General features: G+C 38.1%; 1 protein-coding gene across 15 annotated transcripts in view; it reads left to right on the top strand.

The window, feature by feature from the left end:
- Nucleotides 1–13,132, top strand: part of MAGI2 (membrane associated guanylate kinase, WW and PDZ domain containing 2) — a 702,131-nt gene that overhangs the window by 643,735 nt on the left and 45,264 nt on the right. For 11 of the 15 annotated variants that reach the window (XM_071424001.1, XM_071424000.1, XM_071423998.1 and 8 more), the window contains 2 exons: nucleotides 8,382–8,567; nucleotides 12,199–12,376. In XM_071424001.1, the coding sequence (XP_071280102.1) occupies nucleotides 8,382–8,567; nucleotides 12,199–12,376 (364 nt within the window). The remainder of the gene's footprint in view (nucleotides 1–8,381; nucleotides 8,568–12,198; nucleotides 12,377–13,132) is intronic. The other 4 variants (XM_071424004.1, XM_071424003.1, XM_071423997.1 and 1 more) reach the window with 1 other exon arrangement.

Below are 13,132 nucleotides of genomic sequence, written 5' to 3'. Positions count from 1 at the left end.
TTATTTTTTTCAAGAAAATTATTTTATAGACAGAATTTGTGATTGGGGCAGATGGAGAGGGAAAGGGGAGAGAAAGAGAAAATGCTCAAGCAACGAAAAATTCTGTGACTGGAATAGACTCTTGAAGACTGCAGACCCAATTTCAAGATCCTGCTTTGCCTCCTACCCTCCAATGTGTTCTTTCAGTACTTTTCTTTCTCCACAAGCAACTGTGTAAGTAGTCATTTTTGATGCTCAGTTGAGCACCTCCAATAGTAAAGGGAAATGACAGCCTGCTGTGGAAGTGACAAGAGAATTTAATCAAATAATAACTGCATTGAATTTCAGTGATCCCCAAAAGTAACAAATCCTAAGTTTACAAGAACAGTGAACAAAAAATTACATTTGCTGTAGACAGTGACAGAAGAAAGAAGAAAATACCCTTCCTGTATAAATTCTGTTGCAAAACTGTAGTAGGAAAAATATCCTGAAAATTCCATCATCTGTCATCAGTAATGAAAACAGTCTAAAAATTATTGACTCTTTCTAGAGTAAGAGAGGTTATTTTCTTTACTTAATATTTACTTGGTTGAAGTCATTTAACCTTTATTAACAGGAGCATAGCCAGTAGATTGAGGGAAATTACTGTCCCCTTTTACTCAGCACTCACTGGCATCCATCCAGAATACAGCATCTAAGTTTTGGGCCCTTTGGTAGTACAGGGAAACTCTCCTGAGGTACCTTCTATCTTGAAATAACACAAAATCCTTTTATTGAAAGACACAATCAGGGGTAGAAAGCATACCAACAGGTAGGAAAATATCAAATGGACATAGGAATATCCAAAATATATGATACATCACTATCAAAATGTGGACCTGCATGGCACCAAGCTAGGTACTCCTTCTGATAGCAGCAATATGTTAATTGGGTGAAATATTGTGCTCTGGTTCCAGTGTCCCCTGTTTCAGAGGCAGTGCACTTGTTGCCAGCTCCTGTATCCCCGTGTGGAACAGAATGATGTTATGCAGCCATGCATGCACATGTTAATGTTAATGTTCTAATGTTCTAATGTTCTAATTGCAAAGCAGTTCTGAGAAATTCAAAATGGGCAAAATAAGGGGAGCATCATGTAGTGCCAGACACTGTTAGGAAGAGCAGCACCCAGGAAGTTGTCTCACTGGAGCATCCTCAGGGCAAAATTAGGAAGGGTTCATTTGATATAAGAATGTTTATTTCAATAATTCTATTCCCTCCTCTACTTTCTTGCAAAAGCAAAAGGCTTGAGGTCTTAGAAGAATAAGTATCATCACCACTCTTACTCAGGAAGGCAATTAATTACACACTGACAGTATTTTCCTTGTTGTTGAAATCCCACTTACAAACTGTGTTTTACAGTCCAACAGATTACAACAGCTCTTGTGGAGTACAGGAGCAAGCACTTTGTGTCACCAGGAGCTTCAAGCCCTGCTAAAATTGAAGCAGTCATTGCAGCAAGGTTGCTCCTGGCTACAAAGCTGCAGGTTCATTGGTTTGCTGCTTTGCCTTTGGGCTGAAGCTGAAGGGGTTGCACAAAGCTGTCCTGTTTGCCAGGAGAGTTTGCTCTGTCTGTGCAGCTGCAGGACCATCCCGTGAAGTCGCAGTGCTCCAGCTCAGTCTCAAATCCCTTTTCCACCCTCTGGTGGGGTGTGGGCTGCACTGCTCCCTCACAGCCTCTTAGGAGTGCTTCATGCTCCTTCTGAGCTGAGAATGGGCCATGAAAGGCTCAGCAGCTCCCAGAACTAGAGATGAAACTCTTTTTCCAAGAGGTTTAGGGTCCTGGTCAGCTTTTCTCTTGATATGGTTTGCAAGGGGTTTGTTGTTACACTTGGTTTATGGGCCTGCCTTTGCTATGCAGAAATTTTCAAAATATTAAATGCTGGTTTTTTACTATTGATAGACACAGAGTAAGGGCAGACTCCAGCCATAATTAGGAAACACAGTATTTTTTCACATTTTGTGATGGGCAGCACTGTAGTAGCTGTCAGTTATTTGGATCCAGCCTTTAGATATGAATGTCATTTTACCTTACTGGTACTTGCTTAACCATCCAATTCTTGTGGCACACTTATTTTCCTGTGTCTATAATGGTTGAAATTTTGTTTCCCATTTGTCAAAGCATTGCTTGGGATGTTCTCTAATCCAGCACAGGGGATTATCTTGCACTGAACTGCAGTTCTGATGTGGGGAGATCAGGAGTTGAAAACGAATGACAAGGATTGAATGAAGAGATTTTACAGGGCAAAGCAGGAGCACAGAAAAGGTCAACCATGCTTCAAAACTGTATCAGTAAAAAGAGATAAAGTGGATAAATAAAGAGCTGTGCTTGAGTGGTATATCCAGGAGCAAGTCATTTTGCCTAGTGCAGCACGCAGAGGATCTTGGAGTGCTAAGAGATTAAGAAAAGAAAATACACCTGTCCAGGCTCCTGACCTATTTCCAACGAAAGGATTAACTTCCACTGCCTCTAAAATATACTATTGTGCCTTCTCCCAGATCCTGTGCCAACATTAAAGGGGAATGTGGCTCTCATCCCTTCTCCACACATGAGAAATTATATCTAAAATACTTAAATTTAAGTAATTAATCTACACTATGCATTACATTTAGGGAAGTATTTTTAGGGTATCAAGATAATTTCACTATCTGCAGCCTATGGAAAAGCATTTGCAGACTTCTGGAGGTGATCAGAATGAGATTTCTGTTCCAGAATTTTATGGAATAAACTTGTTCCTGCCTTCTTCATATCTTCCTGATACTTTTACTTTTTGTGTTTGGGATGCAGCTTCATCTAGAATAAGTACTTGTGATCCCCATTAAATCTCTTAACATCATAATTTTTTTAGAGAGAAACCATGTGTTGTAAACAGACCTTGTTAAATTGCAACTTCCAATGAAGCTGGAAAATTGGCAATATTTCCAGGAATTTCACTGTAGCAGGTACTGTCAATTAGCACAGTTATAAAGTGTAAACAAACTGAAAATACAGGCCTAATCAATAAAAAATTTTCAAAAAATTAAAGACTGTGCATACTTGTTATGATCTTCCTCCTGCTTTGCAAAAGAGGAGTTGTAGATTTAATTTGTCCCTACACTGCATGTGCCAGTGCCTGCTGGATTTTGAAAACAGGATAAAACAGAGTCTAATGAAAGAAGTTTCTTTCATTTCTCAAAACATGCAGTCTTAACTAAAAAACATAAATCCAAGATAAGCCTCTGCTGACTGCAGAAACCAGCATTCTGAGTAAGTCCCATTCAGCCCAGAATTTCTTTAAACTCCTTGCAGTTTAGAGATAAAAACCAGTTTATTGATCAGTGATAGCTGTGTGATCTGAGTGTTTGTGCAGCAATTTCACCTCTGCTTTTCCTGGGTAAGATGGTGGTTAGGGACATAATTTTATGTGACCAGTCTTCAAATTCTAAAGGATACAGAGCTTTGGAAATTAGGATGTCTGTCTACCCCATCTAGGAGATTTTTGGAGCATAGCAGTGAAAACCCACCCACAGTGTGCATCCCCCATGGAAGATATTTGCAGTTTGTGGGGCAAGGAATCTGGATTCCCATTTCTATACCTGAGTATAGGAAAGTGAGGAAGGGTTCCTTTGATTTAAGAATGTTTATTTCAATAACTCTATTCCTTCCTCTACTTTCTTGCAAAAGGAAAAGACTTGAGGTCTTGGAAGAGTAAGTATCATCACCACTATTACTCAGGTTTGAACTGTTCTGCCTCTTCAGCTACAAAAGCACATTTCTAAGTATGTTTATGAGACAGTAAAACTTGCAGCTGAAAGAAATTCCTATGTGATTTAGTTTCTCAAATCAACATAAGCAATTATCATAGTGAAATAACCTTAAGGGGTCAAAGAGGTTTTTAATATCATCAAAATACATTGCTGCAGTTTGCAGGCATGAAATATTCAATTGTCTATTTGATATTTTTTGGAGATAAATAATGAAGGATCTTAACTACATTACTCCCCTCTCTAGATGATTTCTGTCCTCCAGAAATATTCCAGTGTATTCCAGTTATTTCAAAGAAAAAACACTGTGAATTTTCATAGCAAAACCCATCAAGAGAACCAAGGTTTTTCTAGGAATTCCACAGGGCTCACTTTACTGTCATTAGAAGCATTAATTAAAGTCTATAAGTTCCATTATTTTTTCTTAGATCTTCAGCTTTCTAAGGTATGTGCACTCCTTCCCACTTAGCTTTCTTAGGCAAGCAAATATGCTCCATATCAGCACAAAATGGGATGCCTCCATTCATAGATTCATTAATCTTATAAAGAAAAAGGACTATTTTCACATGCAAGTATGCAGAATGCATACTATTTCTATTTTCCAAATAAGTGTCACATAAAATATCCTATCCATATCAGGAAAATATTTTTTTAGCCCTGATAGAAAGTCCACCATACTCAAGTTTTCAGAAATTTAGATTTTTCTATACCAATGAAATTACAGGTGTTCATATTTAATATATTCTTCCAATTAAAATCTGATATGCTGGAGCCTGCCAGTTGAATTAAAACCTTTGCATGTTTAGAGAATTGAAAATACAATAAATATTCATTTGATCACTGTGTAACATTGAAAAGGACAGCTGGCTCAGGAAGGCTCATTTGCTTGGCTTACAGTCTATATCTGTTAACATTAGAAAACATTGCAAGAATTTATCTGCTAGAGGGTTTTAATAGATAAAGTAGAGGTTTGATTTTTTTTTTTTTCCCTTAACTGATACTTTTTGACATTTAGCTACTATATAGAGGGGAAAAACTGCCCCTCCAGAAGGTTGCCCCAAATTCTCTTTTGCAAGGCATAGACAGCGAGTTCATGGACAACTCCTTTGTGCAGAGGCTGTTTTCTGCTTCTGACTTCCATGCTTCCCTTCTCTGAATCTTTGTGAGTTCATTGCTATGATTTCTGAGATGAGGATACTGAAGCAATTAGCAATACCAAAACTTTAGGTGCACAGCATTAAATAGCAATAGTTTGTTTCACTTGTTACTCTTTTAGAACTCTTAGAGTCATATTGACTGTTTTAATGAGTTTATTTTTTTAGACAAGTAGGCACACATTTCATGGTCTCTTGAGTGATAATAATTAATTTAGGGCTCATCACTTCTTAATCTTAGGCAGGGTTATTTTTTCCTTACTTGCATCATCTTGCATTTCTTTTCATGAAATTCTGCCGTCTGCCATTTCTGTCAACCCATTCCCTACTGACAGTTTACAGCCCTTCCACACTTGTTTTAGATGTGACCATTCTGAACAATAAAAATTGTCCATTATGGAAATTCACAGTGCATTTCCACCTTTGCTCCTTAGCTTTTACCTCATTAATCCCCTATGAGAGTTGCTCCTTCTTATCTCTTCAAAGTAAGAATTTCACCACCAAAGGCTCTCTCTAAAAATTGAACGTTTTCTAACGTATTTTAACATGGGGGTTTTTTGTGAACAACCTACACATCAGATAATCTGTGTCCCTTAGAAGAATTCATGCTTGTAAAAAAAAGCCCTAAATAAATCCTGTCTTCCCGAGGAAGCATTTGGGACCATGGCAGCCAGGATATTGTGGCTTAGGAGGGCTCTCAGGCAGAGTTCCACTGGGAAGAGAAGCAAAGAACAGAAACTCCTCAGGATAATATTATCCTGAGAGGGAAGGAGCCAGGAGATAAATGTCTCCTTATATTATCTAGAAATGTGCATGAACCAGTTTCTGCTGCGTGGCCATGAGCTCCTCTAGTAAGTCCCTAGATTTGCCCATAAAGCCCTATAGAGCATAGCAGTGTAACCTTGAATCCAACAGAGATTCAGATTCCTTCTGCACAGTTTTCCCACACCCTACTTTGCAGCAAGATCAAATGGCAACATATGGCACAATACAGCCTGAGAAGAGGAGCATTAAATCCCCAAATAGCAGAGTGGAGTAGAAAAGGTACCTTGACAGACACAAGCTTTTATCTAATGGTCACCTACTGTTGATCCTTTCATAACACAACAGAATGAAGGGAGTTCAGGGGTACCAAAACATTTAGAGTAGGTATCTTTATCAGGAAGGTGAGGACCATTAGGCTTAAAGGGAAGAAGAAAAGAACACCAAGTTCCTCCTCTTTCTCCCTCCCTTCCTTTGTCTCAGGGATCTGAGCTGGAGTCTCGTGGCTCTCCCACCTCCAGCTTCAGTTTCAGCAGACATCTCAAACATGCAGACATCTGCTCTATTCACTTGGCAGGTACAAGAAGTCCAACAAAAAATTTTTCTGCCAAATTAATAGGACTTCCCACCCCCCTACACTCCCACACCCCTTACTACTGAAATGATGTCTCTACTTAAATATTTAGGCTAGCAAAAACATCTTTAGGTATAGAAATGGCAAGCATGGAAATTTTAGTTGTGGCATCTCTACCATATTTCCCCTTCTTTCTTAGTACCAAAATTCTTACTTTTTTACATTAGACAGTCTCATTTTCAGATCTCCACTGATATGCAGTCAAGACATGACAATTTCAGAAAGATCTTTTATTACATTTGCCAGAAACAGGCAGATTTTAGTATTAGTTTAAGTCATTCTTGCTGATGCTTTAAGAATAGATTTGATGAAAAAAGCTCTTTGTAAACATAAACTGTTTAAGAGTCAAATTACTCTTTTATTTGTTTGCTCACTGATATGTATGTATTAGCAGTTATATGTCTTCATTAAGGGTAAAATAAACACAATTTTTGTAGAAAGTGTAGCTATACATATTAAATCTGTTTTAAAACATAGAAATGTTTAGACATTGTAACATTAATTCAGTGCTTATTTCCTAAGCAACAATGCATTTCTGAAGTACATTTTTTGTGTCTGTGGTAGTAAAGTTTTATTAAAATTAAAATGTTTTAATTTATATTCATGCCTGAACCATAGTGGTAAAGAAGCATGCACTTTGATTATGGCTTGCACTTCAGAGTACTCACTTATATTTTCAGTGTTCCAAAAATTAATTTTTAACACTGTAAACACTTACATCCATACTAGAAACAAAAGTATGTTTATTGAGGTATTGAGGTATTGAGTCTATTGTGACTTTATATCAGATGGGTTAGTCACCAAAACCTTCAGTAAAAGTTTATAAGGGTGCTGAGAAATTTCTTCTGCAGCAATGTATTCTGAACACGTCCTGTTAGAGCTTTGGTTTATATGAGCATTGATAGCCTAGATATTTCCCAAAAAGTGTTTGAACCATCTTTTCTTTCATTTTTCCAAGTTCTCTGCAGATAATTAAATGTTAAGGTTATACTATTTTTGAAAAAAGAAGCACACTGGTTTTAATACCAATATAAAGGTGGATAGTGAGGCTGAGCTGCCTTGTGCTGTTTTCCAGGACTGAAGTGTGGGACTGCAGAGGAATACTCAAACACCATTAGGATATTAATAGACTATATAGTCATTTAATTGTGATAAGCATATTTATGAGTAGTTGGGAGAAAGAAAAATAGCATGCTCTTTGGGGAGCCTAGAGAAAATTCTCAGCTATAGCATATGCATTTGGTTAAAAAACAGAAGATAATAGAGTACAAACACTGTCAAAAAATCAAGAACAATATTTAGAAAATTTAATGGAAAATGAGAGAAGAGACAAAACAAGAGCATGGATGGAGTAAACAGAAAGGTGAAAAACCACAGAGAAGAGCAAAAGGAGAAGCTTTGTTCTGTAATGTTTTGAGAAGAGGGCTGAGATGTTTTGATGTAGCACATGTTTGTGTACTCATAGCTAACTGTCAATTAAATTCTATTCATTTATTATTAATATCTAATTAGAGAGCTGCATATCTCAATAAATCTTCAGTATTATTTCTACTTATCAATAAACACATTTGAATGGAGGAGAACAATTTCATGTACCCTGGACATTTTCAGTAACAATTTTTTGTTTATAAAATAAATAATATTTTTGGTGCCTCTATTGCAACATAAAAATAAAGAAATTCTGTAAAACGGGAGGTGGGAGACAATTTATGACTGCTACTTATTGTATAAATTTATACCCTTTCCCTGTTTTAATGCCTTATTGTTTCCCTGATCTGCTTATTATGTTGTTTCATGCCAGGTTTGCAAAATAGCTGAATTATAAACTTTGGACTTCACATGTATATGCCATGTTATATATTCATCTGGATTCTGAATTTTTATTGAAAAAAACACAGCACTGTGTTACTGCAAATGACATTGCATAAGAATTTATTTTCTTATATGCTTTTACACAAGCTGCTTTTTAATTCATATAAAACTTCCTTCTAAAATGAACTAATTTTCTTTCTTTTGTGAACATCACCACTTGTTTCAGCATATGCTAACTGTGTCTATTGTCTCTTGTCTAGCTGTACCCCACAAAATCGGGCGGATAATTGATGGAAGCCCTGCGGATCGCTGTGCAAAACTTAAAGTTGGAGACCGGATCTTAGCTGTGAATGGCCAGTCTATTATTAACATGCCTCATGCAGATATTGTGAAGCTAATTAAAGATGCAGGTCTCAGTGTAACTCTTCGCATCATTCCTCAGGAGGGTAAGTCAATGGCCCTTAAAGACAGGAAGAAAATTTTAAGTAGCCTCCAATTAGCTTAAATTATGTCACCACTTGAAAGAGCATCTTTTGTTCTCCTTCCTCCGCTGTAATGTGCAGCACACCAGAATTATGAGCTTAGAACTAGCTCAGCTAGGATCTGAATTCTTGAAAAGGTTTCCAGTTGTGAAAGGGGTATTTAAAGCAAACCTGAAGAAATCTGACAGAGAGAGAGAAAGAGGATGTTAAGGTCTTTTGCAAGAATTGTCTTCTACATGGAAAAGCACTCTACAAGAAAGCCAAGTTTTGAGTTCATTCCCTTATATCTTGCTATAAGCCAAGCCAAAGTTTGACAAAGTGATTCACAAGAGACTGCAATGGTTGTCACCAGGCATGATCAGCTACCAGCTACGTGTGACAAAAAGTGATGTGCAGGAAGAGTTCAGATTTGGCAGCTTCCTCCATCACTATCACATAGTGATACATCACTGTAAATGCACAAGGCAGGAAATAACTGAACCCTAAATTATCTCATTTTTAGGGTGAGGATAAGGGGATAGACTCATTATTCTGGTCATTGCTCCACATCTAATCAGTGAAGATCTTTTGATGTTGGTTCCTTGAGGTTTGAGGTTGATTTCAGGGCTCTTTTTAGTTTAACAATGTGCTGCACTGCTGCATGAATTGTACGACATCAATGAGACCATGTCTTTATATCTCAGCAACAAATACCAGCAGAGCTGGGAATGACACACAGAAAGTAATGGAATTACTTAATGATCCATAGCCCAGTTAGATGACCTTCACCTTATGCTGCTGCATCCAGAAAGGGGGACAGGGAAATTGTCTGACACTGGTCACAGACTGCAACTGAGGGAACTCATCTACTTTGTTAAATGAATTCAGTGAAGGGAAAAACAAAAACGTACACACATTTAGAATTCACATCAATTAGCACCCTTGTAATTACTGGAGGTCAGCTTTACAGCATCTAAAACAAGTGTGATCCTTCATACAGTCCATGAAGTTTGTTTGAGCCTCTCTGGTATCCAGGTTAAATGACATCATTAATAGTTTAGTGTTAGAGATGGATACATTAAATTAGAAAGAAAGCAGAGGTGCAGCTGAGTTGCAGTACTACAAGATGTTCTCAGATGTTAGTGGTGAGAAATTATCTGTGCCAAGGCACAGCTTCCCGGTGTGACTGTGTGGCATTGGTCACCTCCTTTTCCTTCTGATATTAGCTTCTCAGCTTAGAAAAATTGGTAAAAAATCTAATACCTCTGTAATATACTTTCAGGTAAAAAATACCATATAAATGCAAAGCAGTTTTAGAAGCAGCTCATGATTTGACCAGTTCATCCATAGTTATGAGAGTAATGTAGAAATGAGGGACAACATTTCCAATCTTCCTCTCTAAAACTTGCAATACAAAGGAGACTCACAGATGCAAGATGGGAAATTACAGCCTTAAGCATAGTAATTACACAGACAAGTATTGCTTATGCCTGCATGAGGAGTGTTTTAAGTGCAAATATACAAGCTTTTTTTGACAATTAATCCTAAATTGAAAATATTTTCAATAAAGTAGCCAAAATTTTTATAATAATTGTGGGCATAAATTAGATAAGTAGAGAATATGCACCCATAGGGAAAAACTCACACGTTAAAAGTTTAAAAATAAACCACATAAAAATTAAAACTAGATTCAAATGTAAAACTAGGCAAGATCTGTATCATGTGTAGCTATTGCTGTTAGGGATGCTCAGCCATATGTGTGTGTCCATTTTGTTTGTTTTACACCATGCCACACTGGCCTCACTCCTTCTGTTGCAAGGAGGAATAGCAAAAACATGTTTGCCTTTGCTGTTGATAATGCAGGAACTTCTGCAGTGCTCTGTCCTCCTGTGGGCAGAGTCTTTCTCAGGTATGCACCCTAATAGGTAAATGGTGAACAGGACTAATGTGTTGGAAGAAATACATTTGATATGAGCTCAGTACCAAAGGAGTCTCCCCCCAAGTCCAGCAGGAAGCTGAATGAAGATTGGCATCTTTTATTTATAGCAAAGTAACAAAACCATATTTCCTATGCCAATCTCTCTGACATTTTAAATTTTATGTTGTTTGGAAAGAATGATTCTGGTTTTCTGCACTGTTCCTATTTGGAACCTTAGTCATTTGACATAACACAGTGAAATAAAATATTAGTTTAAATGGTTAGAATTTTTTGAGATTGAGTTTACTGTTTTACTGTTCACAGTCCCCAAAAATTTAAAGACAAGAAACTCTTGATGAGCTCAAAGACAGCAGGACCTAATGTGTTCCTAAGACTAAACACCAGTGTGTTAGCTTTTGTGACAGGTCTATCATCCCAAACAGTGGAAAAAGCAGTAAAATATTCATTCTCTCAAAATGAATTTTTTTTCTAAATGGAAAGCATTTCAAATATCTTGTAGCTGTGCTAAGGCACATGAATGACAGGGAGGTCATTCAGGACAGCCAGCACAGCTTTATCAAGAGTAAGTCCTGCCTGACCAACCAAGTGGCCTTCTACAATGGAGTAACTACATCAATGGACAGCAATGGGCAAAGGAGGAGCTACAGATCTCACCTATCTGGACCTCTGCTAGGCCTTTGACATGGTACCCACAGCATCCTTCTCTCTAAACTGGAAAGAGATGAATTTGATGAGGGGACTGTTCAATGGATGAGCAGGTTGAGGGAGGTGATTCTGCCGCTCTACTCTGCTCTCATGAGACATGGCCTGGAGTTCTGACCCCAGCTATGGGGCCCTCTGGACCTGTTGGAAGCAGTCCAAAGGAGGTCATGAAGATGATCAGAGGGCTGGAGCATCTCTCCTATGAGGAGAGGCTGAGCAAATTGGTGTTGCTAAGCCTGGAGAAGACAAGGTTCCAAGGAGACCTTATTCTGACCTTGCAGTCAGAAGGGGGCTTATAAGAAATATGGGCATAGACTTTTTGGCAGGGCCTGTTGTAATTGGACAAGTGATCTTACAGCTTTTAACTAAAAAGGGGCAGATTCAGACAGACATAAAAAAGAGCTGTTTTTTGTTTTTTTTATGATGAGGGTAACCAAACACTGCAACACTGGTAACAATCCTGGAACAGGTTGCCCAGGGAGGTGGTAGATGCCCCATCCTGGCATTCCTGTCAAAATTCAAGGCCAGGTTGGACAGGGCTCTGAGCAGCTTGGCCTTGTTAAAGATATCCCTGTTCATTGCAGGGGGATTGGACTAAACAATCTTTAAGTGTCATTCCAACCCAAGCTCTTCTGTGACTCTATGATTCTATCATTCCATCATTCTGTGATCAGGAATTTTATGCTTTAAAAGAATATGTGAAATGTGGAAGCAATTTCCCTTGTTCAATTGTGTTTTAAATAATGACAGTGTCAACCAGAATTATAGAAGTCACCAAGATTTCGGATCCACACACTATCAAAAGGAGACCATTATGTTCAAATGTCTTAAAATCTAATTATAACCTGAGAGAGTAAAAGCGACAAAGCATAAATTTGCCGACGTAGCATGTGACCAAAAATTATTATTGTGTACCTTTGCCCTTTATTAAATGCTGCACTGTGACAGGTCTTTAATCTCCATGTCCCCATGAAGCAGAGCTGAACAGCCCAGCCTCGGCCCCCAGCTCGGAGAAGCAGAGCCCCATGGCCCAGCAGCACAGCCCCATGGCCCAGCAGAGCCCCCTGGCGCAGCAGAGCCCCGTCGCCCAGCACAGCCCCGTGGCACAGCCTCCGCCTCCACAGCCCCTCCAGCCACAGGGACACGAAAACAGGTTCTGCACTTTCTCATTTCTTCTATTTCTTTTTTTTTTTTTTTTTTTTTTTGCCCCTTGTATGTCAGTCTGGAGTCAGGAAGATATTTTTTATGGTGGGTTTAATCTCTGGTGTATCATTTACCAGCCAATTTCTTGTGTGTAATTTATGCGTGTACGTTAGCAAATTTATCTATAATGGAAATCAAATGGTAGGGGGACAGAAATTTTGTGGCCAGCTGTATTAAATGCTGTTTATAGAAAAAGCACACACACAGACTGCGGGATGATACAAGTTTCTGTGACCTCCAATCAACACTATTTAGTCTTTGTATTATTTTTTAGCGTGTTAAACAAGGCTGATTACACTGACTGTCTTTATGCTAATCTTCCATAACCAACACGTATCATCAAGATCCTCTTCCCCAAAGGATGCTAGCTACAGGATTGCAACTCTTCTCTTCTGAAAATACATGAGTTCACTTGTGATTCACACACTACACCCTCTAATTCTCCTTGCTTAACAGATGTAGTACTTTCACTTGCCCAGAATTATTTTCTTTCAATTAGTCATGCAAGGAAAATTACTTTGCCTTATATTTTATTGAGTACTTTCTCCAAAAGTGATCACCTCCTAGACCACATATGTTTCTGACAAAATTCAATACGAAGTTTTCACAAAAGTCATTTTGTGCTATTGGAAGTCACTATTAAATATCTGTTAAATTGGGAATTTTCAGATGGCAGCAGCAAATGATATTAATTAAAGTTCCAGAA

This window comes from Agelaius tricolor, unplaced genomic scaffold (assembly GCF_023055355.1).
Source record: "Agelaius tricolor isolate 1412-34295 unplaced genomic scaffold, bAgeTri1.0.p SCAF_3, whole genome shotgun sequence".
Lineage (NCBI taxonomy): Eukaryota > Metazoa > Chordata > Aves > Passeriformes > Icteridae > Agelaius > Agelaius tricolor.
Note: the sequence above shows the minus strand (reverse complement) of the source record. Positions and strands in the feature narration are given on the sequence as shown.